General features: G+C 43.7%; 1 protein-coding gene across 1 annotated transcript in view; it reads left to right on the top strand.

The window, feature by feature from the left end:
- CFAP20DC (CFAP20 domain containing) overlaps positions 1 to 16974 on the top strand; it is a 193137-nt gene that overhangs the window by 170688 nt on the left and 5475 nt on the right. Inside the window, exon 16 of the mRNA XM_016205538.2 lies at positions 10503 to 10597. Within this exon, the coding sequence (XP_016061024.2) occupies positions 10503 to 10597 (95 nt within the window). The remainder of the gene's footprint in view (positions 1 to 10502; positions 10598 to 16974) is intronic.

Below are 16974 nucleotides of genomic sequence, written 5' to 3'. Positions count from 1 at the left end.
TGTTGCATGTCTTCAGATACACATGGATCGACGTGAGATAAAAATACGGTATTGTTTACGCAACATGTTTCCCAAGAGATGTGATCCTATTCCAGATGCCACCCTAATGCACACACCCTCCGGAGCATTTTCAGGAGGGGAGGAGAGGAGTGTCTTGGAAGAGTAGTTCTCAGACCGTTCCAACTAGCTGCCTGTCCTGGCTCCTGCTGCACCTCCCTCTGCTCTCAGAGTGTGTTCCCCTGCCCTCCTCTGAACCAGGTCTTTCTCAGAGGACTCACCCATTTCCCAATCTTTTCACTCTCACCTCTAGGTCCTTCTTTATATCCATGACCTTCATACAGGATTTGTTCATTCATTCTTTCAACAGACATTTATTGAGCATCTCATATGGGTCAAGCCCAAGGTGAAGGCAGACATGGTTGTCTGCCTCACGGAGCTTGTGGTCTGGTCAAAGCTCCTCCTGCTTGTTCACAGCCAGCTGCGTTCTCACTGTAACCTCACATGGTGGAAGGGGCAAGGAGCTCTTCAAGGTCTCTTTCATAAGGGCACTAATCCATATATGGGGGCTCCATCCTTATGACCTTAGCACCTCCCAAAGGTCCCACCTCCCAACACTATCACAGCGGGGATTAGGTTTCAACATATGAATTTGGGGGGGACACTAACATTCAATCTATAGCACTAGGCCATTATGATGAAAAAAACTAAGGTCCCTTTGATAACGCGGCTGGTAGAGTGGAGGGCTTGAAATATTGAAAACTGTAATTGAAAAACAAATTTAAAAAATTAAAAATAACGAATAAAAAATTAAGCACCAAGAAAAAAATCCTGAGCAAAACGTTAACATTGTTAAATCTGAGTAGTGCAGATTTCAGAGTCTGACATACGTTTGAAAATTTTCATAATTAAACAGTTAAAATGCTTTTACTCGTGTATACATGTATGTCTTCAAATCCATTGTGCAATAGTAATAAAGTGTTAATAAGGAGATTAAGAAAAAAAGAAAAGGGGCTAAAGATGTGGCTGTGTCTCTCCCCCTGAAGCTGGGGTGGTGTGGTGGTAACTGAGGGAAAGACACAGAAGCATCCTGTATCCTGTAGGGATAGTAAGGACCAGACCACGCAAAGCTTTTAGCCAATGTCGTGATTTTGGATTTTGCCCTAAAAGCAAATTTTGAAAAGCTCACCCTGGGTTGGATTAGAGGGAGCCCAGACAGGCTGGGGGATAAACAAGGAAGAGATCCTGGAAGCACAGGCTAGGACGGTGGCAGTGGGTGTGGAGCTTTGTCAACATATTCGAGAGCTAAGCCGGGACCCAGTACTAGGTCCCTGAATGTGCCCAACGTACCTTCACTTGGAGAAGCTACCAGCACCTCATATTCTTTATGTGTTAAACCAAGCTCCCATATCACCCCAAACTCGTTTCCTCTCCCCAATCCCAGTTCATTCAGTGGTACCAACACTGCTTCATTCGCAGAATCTAGACTTTAAGCTTCCCCGCTCTTGCCCCAGACCAGCTTCCTCAGCGTGACGGGCAGTACAGTGACCAGTGACATCGGAGTCTCACTTCTTTTGGCTTCCATCTTTATTGGGGACTGTCTGTTATCTTCAGATCCAGTTTCAGAAGTTCCAGGGAAGCACAGGGATCGGCCCAGGTTAGGTCAAGTGGCCACATGCGGACCCGTCGACTGAGGCTGTGGGCTCGTGTGGCACACGGTCGCTCGCAGGAAGCCACGTGGTTAGAGGAGCCTGTTCCGGGGAGAAGGGGAAGGAGTTCCGGACAGACAGCCCCGAGCTCTCCCCTCCTGTGTCTTGCAGACAGATTAGGATTGCTTCTTGCAAGTGCCGAGGAGTAAAGGCAGGACAAACAGGTGGAGATGAAAAGAAAACCGTTCTTGCCTCACCATGAAGAAAAACTTAAGAGCTGTTTGAAGATGAAATGTGGTCCTTAAATAGCAAGTGCATAGTGACTGAGGGTAAATGATCAAATTTAGATTAAATAACCACATGGTGGGAATGTGGGGAAAGCAGCCCCAACGCTTCGATGGGGATTGTCCTTCCAACACCCAGGACCTGGTTAGACCCCCTGCGGAAAGCAAACCACAGTTAAACAACAGCGTCTTAACACTTGTTCCCGCCCTTCAGAGATGCGCAGAAGAGTCCCCAGCTTACAGTTTGTGTTCCTGACTCACAGCTTGAGCTTCCTACTTCAAACGGAAGGTGAATCCTATGAAGAAAAGCTACTAAGAGCTCTTTTTGTATGTTTAAGTTTTTAAAAACAGAAACATATATTATCTTAGTTGTGTGGTTTTTTTGGTTAATCCTCCCCTGAGGATATTTTTTCCATTGATTTTCAGAAAGAGTGGAAGAGAAGGAGGGAGGGGTAGAGAGAAAAACATCGATGTGAGAAAGACACATCAATTGGTTGCCTCCCACATGAGCCAGACCTGGGGCAGGGATCAAACCTGCAACCTGGGGGCAGGCCCTTGGCCAGGAATCTAACCTGTGACCTTTTGGTGCACTGCTGATACTCCAACCCCTGGGCCACACCGGCCAGGGCTTGTCTTTGTTTTTTAATACTAGTAAATATATTTCTGAACAAGCATTTTGTTTTCAGAGACAGAAACTTATGTTTTTCTGTCTTGGCTCTAAGGAAGCAAGGTATGTGCCCTCAGCGTTACCCCAAATTGTGTGTGTACCCAAGCACATGATTAAGAAACAATGCCATGCTCCTGGCAGGCGGAGGGAAAATGCAGAATAGGTCACAACAGCTGAGAAACTTCCAACACTGAGTGACACTTGGTATTCTGGACTGACAGAGAGACTCTTTCAATAATCGTGCATTTGACAAATAACTGAGTAAGTGGCTCCTCTGTGCCAGGTACTCTGCTAGGTGCCAGTTAGAGTGAATGGGGAGACTGCGTTCATCAGATGATCAAACAAATGGGATCAAACAGATTGTGAGCTGAGACAAGAGCTCTCAGTGAGAAGATCACAGTTGCTCTAGTAGAGCAATCAAGTAACTTGGCTAGGTTGGCAGGGGAGCATCAGGGAAGACTTCCCAAGAGAGTGATGCTTGAGCCAGAATCTGAAGGTGGGGTACGATTTCACCAGGCCACGGAGGGGCATGGTCTACACAGGGGAGCACAGCCTGGGCAAAGGCCCCAGGATGGTAGGGAGCAGGGCATGTTCCAGGAACTGAAAGAAGTCAGTGTGATGGCACCTAGTGAGTCGGAGGGAGAGTAATGCAAGATGTGGGTGGAAAAGTACATAGAGATCAGTCTATGCAAAGCCTCAAAGGCCAGGGTAAAGATTCTGGGCTTTCCCCCAAGTGCAATAGCTTCCCAGTGACTTTGGAGGGTTTCAAACTAAAGATCGACTTAATCGGATTAGAATTTTGGCTATAGTGTGGAGAACTGGGAAGTGAGGCCAGAATGAATGACTATGAGGGGATCAATTAAGAGCTTTACCTGCTGATGGCGAGAGTCAGGATAGTTGCTTGGACTCCGGTAGTGGAAGTAGAGGTGCTGAGAAAGGTGGATCCCTCGGGCATTGAGAGGAACATTGACAGGAAGCCTCATTGGCGCCTTGAGAACATTCTACCCTTCAGTTCCTTCCTCTAGCGCAGAGGTCACTCAGCGGCAGCCTGGGGGCCAAATCCTGCCCATTGCGGGATAGTTTTTGCAAGATTTTACTGTAACACGGCCATGCCCGCTTCCTTACTTAATTTTTGATGTCTGCTTTCACACTACAACAGCAGAGTCGAATGGTTGCAACAGAGACCTTATGGCTTGGAAAGCCTAACATATGTATTTACTGTCTGGCTCTTTACAGAAACGCTTTGCCAGCCATGGATTTTACACTAGTAGAAACATTGCCTCTGTGCTATTCCAAGGTGCAGAAGTTCTTCATTTGGGAGTCCAGACATTCATGAACGGGCTTCAGATGATCTCTGACCTCCTGAAATTGAAAGTAAAATTTGATGTTTATGTACCTTATTCTGGAAAAACCTTTTACCAGCTTTTAAAAAATATCTATGAATTCTCCCCAGTCTGTTTCCTGGCCATAGATGTTTAAAGCCCAAACTGCTTTTGGTAAATAAGAAATGTACACTGGTACCAAACCATACATAAAGGTCATTAAGTCTTTGCTAGAAATTGCTAAATTCCTCATATAAGACCTCCTGTGTAAGTGTTGCACTGGGCTGGCTCCTCTGACCCAGACCTTTGTGTTAGCAGGTTGTAATGAGAGCTATATAATAATTATCATGTCTCAGATTTCTCAAAGAATTACTGCCCCAAATAAATATTTAAATGTATATAAAATTATAGATAGTTTTATTCCAGGGGAATTCCTTCAAGGAAACAAATGGGTGGTCTGATCAGCCCTAGTGTCTTTTTCTATTGTCTAGGATGCGTTTTCCATCTGACTCTGAGCTCTGATTCCCAGGCCCGGCACACAGGACTTCAGTGAGTGGTTACCGTACATGTAGAGAGGTGATCATGCTGTTGGTCTCATATCATGTATTTGTATTTATGTGTATATGTGTGTATATGTGTGTATTTCCTATAAATACAGTGTGTACACACTGTATTTATAGGAAATACATTAGTGAAATAATTAGTAAAGTCTTATGAACAAAATCTTGTTTTTAGATGAAGGAACTGGAACCATAGTTCGTCTTAATGGAAGTCATTATCCCAGTTATTAAAGTATCTGACTCAGCTCTGGCTCAGTTCATGCTCAGTGTGGGATGAAAACAGTGTGGCGCTTTTTTTTTGGCCAAGAATTTAATATTAGCTAAATCTGGCCACTGAAAATTCAGAAGATGCCATGTATTCTTCATCTACATGACATCATTATATGTGGCGTTTAATGTGAACCCATTGTCTTGACTCTTGGGTGCAGCACATCTGCTGACAGCCCTTAGCGTGTGTAGGTGCGCTGAGCAGTCCTTTCTCTCCAGTTTCAAGAGCAGAGGGGGTGGGGCTGCCTGGGTCCCCGAGGAAGAGTAGGAGGAAGGGCCCGAGCGTGCTCAGAGGGCAAACCTGACTGAGAAGGGTCCTTCCCCTCTGAAGGAGCTGGAGGCTTTCACAAGGGCAGATGGAGTCCGTCCTGGGAGGAAAGATTATAGTCAGAGTTGAGGAAAGCGGCCCAAGCAGAGTACCAAGTACAGAGACAAGGCAGGTATGGAAATGGTGGAACAAAGGGCAAAGCAGAGCCTGGAGCACAGGGAGTGAGGGTAAGAAGCAGGCCCGGGAAACGGCCCAGGGCTAAGGCCAGGGCTGCGCCTGGGCGGGCCGCGCCGGAGCCGCCTGCATCAGCCATCTGCGGGCTGCCGGGAAGACGGAGGCTGAAGGAGTCGGTCAGGACTCAAGGCGACGGGCTAGCATGAAATGTCACATATAAAACTGTACGAGACAGGTACCAGACCCATACGCCATACAGGTACTAGACGATACATTTCTGCTTCTTAATAAGTCACCAAAAAGGATGCTCTTGGAAAAATAAAAGTATTAAATATACATAATACATAAAGTAAAAAAAAAAACAAGCAAATAAAAACGCTGTCACTAGAATGGAAAAATGGTAACCTAAAGCAGCGTCTCTCAAGGTATGGTCTGTGGACTCATGATCCCAAGAGATGTAACAGTTCCAGATGCACACACATGGGCGCTGCTACATACCCTCTCCTCCCCTAAGGAGTGTCTTAAAGGCTCTGAAAAGTCCTGCAAGAAAAAGTCCTGGTTGACTTTGTTTAGCCTAATATTTTTCAAATCTTATAACTAACATGAAAACCTTCTTATTTTTTCAAAATATACTTTGTAAATGCTTATTACTTAGTTAAAAAGCCAAACAAATGATTGCTTTGATTAAAATTCCTGAATGCTATGAAATCTTCTAAATCTTAAGTTAAATATCAGTTGTCAAGAGTATTATGCAGTCATTTTTACAAGATAAAATCATACACACCTTATCCAGAATAAACTCACACCATATAGTATGACGCAAAGTACTGAGGCAATGAAAGAAGACATTTATATGTTTGACCACAGAAAATCTTTTTTAAACTTTTGCATGGTAAAAACAAAGTAAACAAACACAAATTACAAGGTAAGGGAAAGAGACAAAAAAATGTTAAAAGGAGGGGCAAAAGATATGAAAAGACACAATATTTATATAGATATAGATGTAAAATACCCACATGAATATACATAAGTATTACATAAATGGCTATGCATATAAAAAGACAGTCACCTCCACTCATGATGCTCATAATGAAAGCAAGTGCAAATTAAAACGACTTTAAGATACCAGCTCTTATCTCTCATGTTAGGAAGCATTAAAAACTTGATAACATGTTCTGTGGCATGGCTGTAAAGAAACCAGCCCTTTCACACATTACCGGTGGGAACGCAGATGTGAGCAACCCTGATGGAGGGAATTTGTCAGTATCTAACGAAACCAAGTATGTATTTACCTTTTGTTCCAGGAATCCCACTTCTAGCCATTTGCCTTGAAGATACATCTCCAGGTATACAAAAATAGATGTGCCCATGGTTATCCATTGCGGCATTAATTGCAATAATCTTGCAGATAATTTTCAGTAATGCAAAATACTGAAAACATGCCCAAGCATAGGAGAGTGGTGAAATAAATGACAGCACCCACACCGTGGGGCACTGCGCAACCGCAAGAATAGGGAAGCCGTGAACTAGTATAAGTGAGTTCCAGGATGTGTTTTAAGTTGGGAAAAGTGAAAATGCAAAATATTAATTATGGTGTGCCACCTTTTGAATAGGAAAGAAGAAGAATGAGAAATAGGCATGTACCTGCTTATTTCTGCGAAAAGGAACATAGAAAGGAGATAGCAGGACTAATGGAATTGACTACCTGTAGGGCGGTGGATGCGGATGGCATGGAAGCCATGAGGGCTGGGACAGACTGGAAGCGGGCGGGGAATGCAACTCCTGCCTGAATGGACTTTTGAACTGTTAATCTTTAACATTCTCGACAACAGCACAGTAACAAAGATCAGTAAGGAAAGAGAAAAACCTAACATGTGATATAAACAGAAGCTGATGGCTCTGTATTTCAAATGAATAATGCAGATGCTCCTCAACTTACGATGGGCTTGCATCCCAATAAACTCATCGTTAAGTTGAAAAGATCCTAAGTCCAAAATGCACTTGTACACCTAACCTCCCAGACATCATAGCTTAGCCCAGCCGACCTTAAACGTGCTCAGAACACTCATATTAGCCTACAGTTTGAGCAGAGCCATCTAGCAGTGAACACAGTGTGGAGCATCGGTTGTGACCGCGTGGCAGGCCCGGAGCTGTGTCTCACTGCCGCTGCCCAGCATCACAAGAGAAAATAATACCACATATTGCTAGCCCTGGAAAAGATCAAAATTCAAAATTGGAGTGCAATAGCTACTGAGCGTTTATTGCTTTCACACCACTGTAAAGTCAAAATTGTAAATCAAACCGTCGTAAATCAGGGACCATCTGTGTCACCACACTGAAGGGGTGGAAAATAGTGCAAGTACATTTTGAACCTAGTATTTGACTAAAAAATAAAAAGGAACTATAAACAAAGAACCCTAGAGAGTAGGTTAAGGTTTTCTATTGGTTGGTTAATTTGGTTTGCTTAGCAATTCTGAAATGATTTTTTTTTTTTTTTGGTGTGTCTTTAGTTAAGAAAATAAGTAAATATATTGAGGCTCACAGAAGCCAGGTCTCTGGCAGTCAGCAGGGAGTTACAGATATGGAAGGAGTGAAGGCGAAAACAGACTGTGGTGTTGTATGAGTATTGGAGAAATCAGCATGAGCCCATGACTGCAGACCAGGGACCATCCAGCTTTTTCTGTGAGGGGCCAGATAAATGCTTCCATCTGTCACCGTAGCACAGAAGCAGCCACAGATGATACATTAACAAGTGACCATGTCTGCATTCCAATAAAAGTTTATTTATGGGCACTGAAATTTGAATTCTATGTAATTATCATGTGTCATGAAGCATTATTATTTTAATTTTTTTCAACCATTTAAAAACATGAAAGTATAGAAGCCATTCTTGGTTTGCAGGCTGTGCAAACCAGGCAGTGGGCCAGACGGACATCGCCCATGGGCCGTCGTGTGCCAACCCCTGTTTAGATAAATGATGATAGATGATAGGTAGGTAGGTAGGTAGGTAGATCACAAGCAAATGTGATAAAATGTTTAAATTGGGGAATCTGAGTGAAGGACATAGAAGAGTTCTTTGTACTCTTGCAACTTTTTGATAAATTTGAAATTATTATTTTTTAAATCACAAAAAGATCCCTATGCTTTCCATGGCTACTGCTAAGATGGAAAAACAGTAATCAGATCTTTAGCCTACAAAGTGAATGCATTGCTTTTTACATCAGTCACACAACTCCCAGCGACATTTTTCCCGTGTCCATGGGCCACAGGTAGGTCCTTCTGCCATTGTGTAGTTTCTCATTTGTCTCTGGGCGTGTCCTTATAGGATAACGTTATCTTCCCCCGTCCACCCTTGCTCTCCATCACTCTTACTGAGTAATGAGGTCACTGGGCTGGTAATTTGTGTGTGACCTTGTAATTTTCAATAATGTAGGAATTTGGGGTCTACTATAATTAAAGGGACTAAATAAAAGGTGCTTGTCAGAAAATGCCCCATTAGCTTGGGAGTCTGACAAATCCTTTTTGATGGCCTTAATGTGTTATTATGAAATTCAGTTACACAGCGCGCTCCCCTTGCTTGTTTCACTAGCCATAATCTAGTGATAGCTGAGGTGAGCAGTTACTAAAAGTATTTTAAAATATTACCAGTATGAAGTGGGTAATTTTTACATTAAGATACTTTTTATACAAAGAGAGTGAATGGCTTACAAGGAAAATCTCTACTGTACAGACTTGTAATCATTCCACCGTCCTTTATTGGTTTAATTTCAACAGAATCCAATTCTTACCTTGGCTTATCATTGTAGGTAAAGTCACACTATGATCTTCATTGATAATGATGATGGTGGTGGTCATAGCTGAAATGTATTGAGTGCCCCTCTGTACCCAGATCCATGCCAAATGATTTTCATCCATTTTTTTAATTCAATCCAAGCAACAAAACTCTGAGGTACTATTGTTATCTCCTTTTTATAGATGAGGCTTACGATGCTAAGTGACTTGTCCAAGTTCTTAGGTTAGGAAAGGTGGAGCCAGGATTGGCCTGGGGAGCCAGTACTCTTAGTTACTGGTTGGGACTGTCATTTGGAAAGAAATTGTGTAGTCATGAGGACATGCTCCTGTTGAGAAGAATTAGGAAAACTCCTGGGTACTCTATCAAGGCAAGAAATAGAATTCATGTTGGAAAACCCTTCACATCCCCTGAAGAAGCACGGGAGCAAGGTTAGAGATGAGAAGGGCTTGGAGTAGAAGGCGCAGCGACTCGCGTCTTCTGGGCGTCGCGACTCGCGTCACACCCGCCCAGGTACCCACTAGAGGGAGCAGGGGCTGGGAAAGGATGGAGGGGGAAGGAAAGTCAGGAGACTGGGAAATGAGGTTGGAAGCTGCAGGCAGAGGGGCAGTTGAATGTAGCAGGTGCTCTGGAGTGGTTTTGTCCCCCTTGGTAATGGGGGAACTGAAGCAGGGAGTCACTCGAGGACCCGGCTCCCTCACTCTCCCTTCTTTCATCTTCTGCTGCTGCAGAGCCCCGAGTTAACGCAGACTGACTCCCACCGTGGGCTGGTCCACGGGAGCCCCAAGACCAGCTTCTGCTTTGAATCGCCATGTGGAATGTTGTCATTCGTGACGTATGACATGTGACTTTGTTAGGCTTTCTTACCCAAAGGTTATAAGGAGCGTTGTCTCTGCTGCATTTCTTCTGAGTTATTGAAATGATTTTCTTATGTGGGAGAAACTGTGCTGAAGTTTAATAGCAATAATAAGCTTTTAGAAGAATGTCATCTTTGGTCAGGTGATGTATTTATTGAACAACTACAGACAATCCCCAATTTACGATGATTTGATGTAATGATTTTTTGACTTTACAGTGATATGAAAGCAATATGCATAATAAATTACATGAGATGTTCAACACTTTACTAGAAAATAGGCTTTGTGTTAGGTGATTTTGCCCAAGTGTAAGCTAAGGTAAGTGTTCTGAGCTTATTTAAGGTAGGCTGGGCTAAGCTATGATGTTCGTTTCGGTAGGTGAATCAAGTGCATTTTCAACTTGCAGTATTTTTACCTTATGATGGTTATCAAGACATAACCCCATGGTAAGTCAAGGAGCTCTGGAGTTAGTTAAGTGATTGACTGTATATTAACCAATTTCTAAAACTGAATATTAATTTTTGAACATCTTGTCTTTCTGAAATACGAAGGAGGAAAAATGTTTCTTTGTGGAAGATCCCAGGGAATTAAAGATCCAGGGGAAGGGTAAAAGCTGCCTGTGGAGCTGCAGACGTGTGTGCTCATGGCCTTTCTTCGTTCCTTCTAGGGACTGGTTAAACATGCTGAGCCCGCCTATCGTTCCCCCCAGCCAGCAGCCAGCGGAGCAGCATCAGGATTCTTCTGGAAGTTTGACTGCTCAAGGTGGGAATATGAAAAATGCTATGCATAAAAATAAACTAGTTAAACTAATTATAAATAAACTAATTATAAATAGGGAAAGTCAGTCACTTTGAGATGCCACTTTTTTATTACATGCTGGTCGCTTAGGCTCATACACCCACAGTCAGTAACCTGTCCTCGTTTTATACAATGATGGGTTCTTTACAGCTAAACAGAATGAGGGGAGAAATTGCCCTTGTTCACCTAAAGGTCAGTCCAGGACAAAAACATTGTGTCAGGAGGAAGGGCATGGCTCGGTGTGAAAATAACCTCCATCTGAATTCCAGCTCTACCAATTCCTGCTGTGACCTTTACGAATTTTGGCTGCTGCGTTCGCAAAGTCAGACTAATAACAGATGGTGCCCTCCTGAAAGTTCCCCACGAAGATCCGACGAGGTAGACTGTACACGAAGCACTTAGAATAATCGCCACATCCCAGCTGTTGGGATTGTTGCAAAGCAGGCTCGTTCCAATAGCACTGAGATTCATGGTTTTTGTTGTTAAGATACAAGGGGGCTTGGGAGTTATTTCGGGGTGTTTTCAATTTTCTTATTTTAAAAAAATTTGTCAATTATAGTTGACATAAAGCAAAGGCTGGCGAGAGTTATGATAAGTAGCGTTAGCTGGAAAAACTGGAAGGGAGCAGGAATGAAAATGTGCCTGGGGTTCCCTTTCATGGCGAGAGCTGTAAAGAGGAACCATTCGTTTCTGTTGTGAGCAGGGAACATGACTCTCAGCAGTGTAGACAGGAGGAACAGAAAAGAATCTTTGGTGGAAACAGAGGGCTTGAGATGGGGGCTGGGGAAGGTTGAAAGTACATAATTGGAGTGACAAGTAACCTCATAGTGGGGCTCCCTGAGACCGTTTTCTGAGTTTGATTTTGAAGATGGAAGCTGTGTATCTAAGGTTAAAAAAAAAACTAAACCAATATAAATTGCTCCAACAAAGGTGCCAGTTTTGGGGGTTGTTTTTTTCATGGCTGCCCCAGGGAGAAAGTGGAACATCCATTTTTCTTCAGATACGGATAATTCAGAGTGAAGGCTCATACATCTGAGTTGTACACTTGGGCGGCCCAAGGGATAGAGATGTCTCTGTGATTAACTATCTGAAATAGATTATGCCCCTCAAATTGGGAATCTTTTTAGAGGTGTGCATTTATAATTACTTATGACAGAAACGTAGAATCTTGGGCTGTCAGGAGGAGACCTTGCTGTGAGGGAACAAATAATATATTATGTTAAGTGTCCTAAGTAAGACACAGGAACGGAGACCATGGTCCTTGAGCAAAGGCACCCGAGATGTGTGTTATCATAATGGCTGAAAGGATGTCTTCAAGTCGCCGATACCAAGTGACGTTTTGACAGCAGGAGCTCAGTTATGTTGAAGGTAAACAGAACTTCCATCGAGGACAAAATAACAAATTCAGAGAATTATAAAAATGTTCTGGCTAAAATTCAGCAGATCTGCCACCCCTTCTGTGTACCACCCTAGATTTTGTCTGAGGTCACTTTCCCCTTTTCTGATATGTTTGGGTGGTTTGTAAGTAATTAAAACCATCAAAAATTAATATCTCTTATTTGGTTTATCTTTACATGTTACTGGGTTAGTTTTAGATGACATAGCACAGTTCATATTTACCAATATATTGAGATAGTATTTTCACCTGTTCTTATAAAGTATGTGTTTGTCAAGGGAAAATAATGGGTTCGGTTATCTAGTTTATATCATCAGAAGAAGGGAGGCACAGTTATGGGCAGCCTGGGACTCTTCCTGGGTTTCTGTTCCATGATACCATTAGTTTAGCCCTTACTATGTGTCAGACACCGGGCTAAGCTGTTACATTTAGCCCCCACGGCTACACCATGAGGAAAGTCCTGTGTGTGTGTGTGTAATGGTTTTTTACAGCTAAGGAAACCGAGGCAGAGTTCTCGAATAACCTCCCTGCCACAGGTCACATAACTAGTCATTGGCAGAGCTGGGATGTGAACCCAAGAAGCCTGCCTCCAAAGCCCAACTACTGTTTTTATACTTTTTTGGTTTTGAACCAGTGAATAGATTACTTACTCGAAAAATAATTAGCCCAAGACCAGAAATTGAAAGATTGTTCTTTTATTGAGAATCCCTAATCAATAGGAAAAGCAAATTAAAATATCTCAAGGGCTCAGTAGCTAAATTCTATAGGAGAAAAAAAAACAGACCTCCGGTCACCTGTTTCAGCCCTGGGCCTGCCGCCTCCCTCCCAGGCTTGTTAGAAATGGCCCGTGGCCACCCTGTCTCCACGGGCGCAGCGGAGGGGTGCAGTGACTGCCCACCATTCCTAGGGCAAGGCCAAGGGAATGAAGAGGCAAATGAAGGACAAGACCACTGGGCTTCAGGACTGCCAGGCCTGGGCGTCTGCTGGTAGCCCACCTTCCTAAGGGCCCTTCTAGACGGTCTTCTCTGAGTAGGTCACTCTCTCACTCCACTGTGTCCACTTTCTTCACAGCCTTTTCTCAATTTGTTATTTGTTTGCTGTTTATTGTCTTTTTTCCCTAAGCAGCCTATGGAGACTTTGTCAGTTTACCCTCTCCCAGTTTACCCTATGCAATTTTTGGTATATATTAGAGATTCCGAATTTTCACTAGAAGAAATACAGGAAGGGAGGAAAAGAGGGAGAGAAATGTTCAGCTGGTCATTTCTTATCACAACCTTGAAAAACAAAGTAGGGTAATTCATTGAAATCTGACCTTCAATTTTCTCCCTAATTCTAGTTTTTCAGTATAGTAGGTATATTTCTAAAATTCAACAGCAAGAGTATTAAACTTAGACCCATACATTTTAACAATCAAAACAGTTATAGGCCACATTATGCAATAACTCTTAAGCTTTATTTGCAAGCAGTGGAAATCTTTCTTGCAAATGCAATTTCATGTGGAATCCCGATATACAAAGGAGATAAAAGCAGAACCGCTCTGGCTAACAGCCGGAGTTAGGGTCTCAGAAACCTGCCCTGGGGCTCTGATGAACCAGTTAAAAACACTGAGGTAACCCAAACCCCTCAGTTTGACCTTGCCCAAGGTCAAATGTCAGAGCCCAGGCGAGGAGTAGGACCCAGGCTTCCTCCACATCAATGCCTTTCTGCAAAACCATTGCATGGGAAAGTGAGGGTCTTCTGAGGCTGGTTCACAGGGAACAGGGGTCTCCATCTACCAACTTCTAGGATAGAAACAACTAACGTTTACCTCATCTGCCTGTGACGCAGGCCTTCATGTGCACTTTAATTCTCAGAATAGCCTTATTTACACATGGACACTAGGACTTAGAGCAAGGAAGTGGTCAGAGATGGAGAGGCCGAGATGCACCCTTGCAGCTGGAGGCATAAGTGCCTTTAACAGCAGGGAAAGTTGGCCTGACCAAGACAGAACTAGAAAACTTGCCCCAGGCCCTACAAAAGCGAGTGCACGCTTACACCTGGCCTTGGAGTCCTAGTTCATTGAGTACAAGTCTGTCAAGCCACAGTTGCTGCTTGACCAGAGTGTCTCAGGTGTATAAATGCCACCTTAAGGTGAACAGCCGGCCTCAGCGGAGGCACTGAGGGCTCTTCCCAGCTCCTGGACCATATTGTACTCGTAAATATTGTGACCGTGGGCACAGGCGCCCTGACAAAAAATGTGTGCTCCTGAAGCTCGTCTGAAGAGTAAAAACGGGAAGTTAAGATTTCAGAAGCTACTCACGAAAACTACCAAACTGACCTTTTGAAAGTGAAACGGGCTTGGCTTGAAAAATAGTTGTCGATTTGTTTTTGACATTTGTTTCTTACTGGTAGGACCCTTGAACTGTGTTCACACTTACCAGCTCCAAAACAGAATAGTGACGGCCCCTCTCTCCAGGCTTGCAGCCTCCCTGGCAGCTCGCCTAGGTCTTGACCCAGAAAGGCGTTCAGAAGGACTTTGGAGTTGCCAGCCTCATAAAGATAACGTTCTTGTACTTTTTGTTTAGCAAAGCCACATAGGATGTTCCTTTAGGAACATTGATTAATTTCACACGAGACATAAATAGGCAACAGATGCTTATTTTCCAGATGTAACATCTAAATCACTAATAAAGAATTTACAGAAATCTCATGGCTCCTCACAGCCAACCAGAGGGAGGGGGATCTGGCTGCCTGCTCTGGCTCCAACAGAGGAATACTTTCACAGTCCCATGTCGTACCACCGATTATTTCACATTTGCCTAATTCTGAGTCTAAAGCAGTTTTTAAAATCTGTTTTCTTAGTTACCTCACCAGGCATTTTGTTTCATCAAGGACCCAGTAAACGCCCCACAAATACTCAGTGAGTGGAGGAGTGAAGCTTCTGCCCCAGGAGACAGGAGGAGGGTTTGGACTACCCTATGGATCTTCCCTGTATCTTAAAGATTTAAGATGCAAAGGAGACCTTCCCCCCAAAAAAATCAATATTGGTGATTAAAAGTACTAATAGAAGTCAGCATTAATAGAGCACCCACTATGTCCCCGGGAGTCGAGTTTTTCTGTGCACTACCTTGCAGCAACGTCCCAGCGCTCCCAGGCTTGGGGCTCTGTCACGTCCCCACCTTACAGGTGAGCTTAAGGTCACAGCCTGGGTCACAGACCCACTGGATGCAGAGCAGGACGCTGAGCCAGGCCAGTTGGCACCCTGAGCTCCCACGCTAGGGCAGCAGAGTTCCCGCTTAGGTCAGTGAAACTGCACAGCTGAAATGCGCACTGCAATTTCTTCTGAGGAAGTTCTCTTTCTTGAAGCTTTCTGGGTAAAAAAGTATCTTCTTTGGGATTCTCCTTAGACCCATAGAGCCCCCACCTCAACTCAGCTTGTAAAATGATTCATTAGTGTTTATGACATTCTTGAACCCAGAATCCGTGCCCCGCCCCGTGAGCTAAGTATTGCCTTTGTTCTCTGATTAACTTTGGGGCAGGGAGATGTTTTATGCAGCTGGCAGGGTCCCCGGGGTGTGTCCTCTGCATAGAAGTGATGGGGGGGGGATAATGAACACTCTCACTAATATAAAGAGATGCCTTCTCCAGGGGACTGGAGCGGACCCTCCACACCCCACCAACTTATCCCCCACATGCACCCAGAGGGGCCTGGCCCAGGACGTGGTCCAGCGCCCCCTGCTGGGACGGGGATGCATTTCCCCCCTGCCGTTTCTGCTCCTTCCTGAAAGCAGGCCCTGGAGAACTGTGCCCTCTGTGGGCTTCCCAACTCAGTCTGGCAGGGACCTTCCTTCTGTGAAACAAAAGGCATTCGGAGCAGAAAGTCACACGTTGGTTTTGTGGGGGTTTTCCAGCTTTGTTGAGATATGATTGCCATGTTGTCGTGTAAGGTTAAGGCGTACAGCGTGATGATTTGATATACTCTGCACATTTACAGGTGGAAACTACCCAGAAAGAATGACAGTGCAGTTAACTCCTAATTAATCACCTAAATACTCCACATGGCACTTTAAATGGCACTTTCCAAGTAAAATACAGCCACCGGTTTTACCAAGGGGCGATGTGCTTGTTTCCCAAATGAAACCTGAACTATAATCATAGCATGTTATTTGCCTTCCAAAAAACAATATCGCTTCCTAAAGAACAAAGTGTCTTTTCTTCCTTCTCAGTCCATTGCTGGTCATTTCTCTTACGTATTTGCTGAAAACCACAAGTCAGCAGTTCTCAGTGGACTTCCTGGGGTCGGAGTGCAGTTCATTTTGCCCGCCTGCGAGATACGTTGGTTGTGGAGTTTGCAAGCACCTGGTTCTCAGAAGAATCTTATCTAAAATGTCATCTTTATCGATCCTAAGGCTGGCTCTTCCCAATGGCGATCCTCCCTCCCCATTGAATTGTTTGAACAATAGTGTATTAGTATGCACATAAAAATACAGTCAATCAGGTCTCAGGATCTATAAGAGGGAAAAGGCATTAACTTTTTTACAAAACATTCCAGATGGCAGCGTCAGAAAATCGAAAATCAAGTACAGTGTCTTGATTCAGAGATTTTAAATCTGATAAACTGGTGCCACATCATTTATTTTTAATCTTGAAGACTTAGCTGGTGCATATAGGTTTTCTATGATCTACAGTTAAAATGCATTAAATAGAGATAATTAAGCATTTGTATTAATTGACTTTCCAAAGGTGACCTGGAGGGAGTGTTCGCCTGTTCTGCTGTAACCGAGGGAGGGCAGGTGATGCTGTGTTCAGTCTGGCTCCACTGGTTTTTCTTGTTATTGCTGTTAACCAATTTCAATGTAGACGAAACTGAAAGTTTGCAAATAGATTATTGTCTGAAAGGCAATTTTATTTCACTAGAAATGGCTTTACTGTGTGAAGAAGAGTAAAAATGTAATTTGGACCCCTG

The sequence above is a fragment of the Miniopterus natalensis genome, chromosome 15, assembly GCF_054644295.1.
Source record: "Miniopterus natalensis isolate mMinNat1 chromosome 15, mMinNat1.hap1, whole genome shotgun sequence".
Classification (NCBI taxonomy): domain Eukaryota; kingdom Metazoa; phylum Chordata; class Mammalia; order Chiroptera; family Miniopteridae; genus Miniopterus; species Miniopterus natalensis.
The sequence above is the reverse complement of the archived record's forward strand: the minus strand, read 5'-3'. Positions and strand labels throughout refer to the sequence as shown.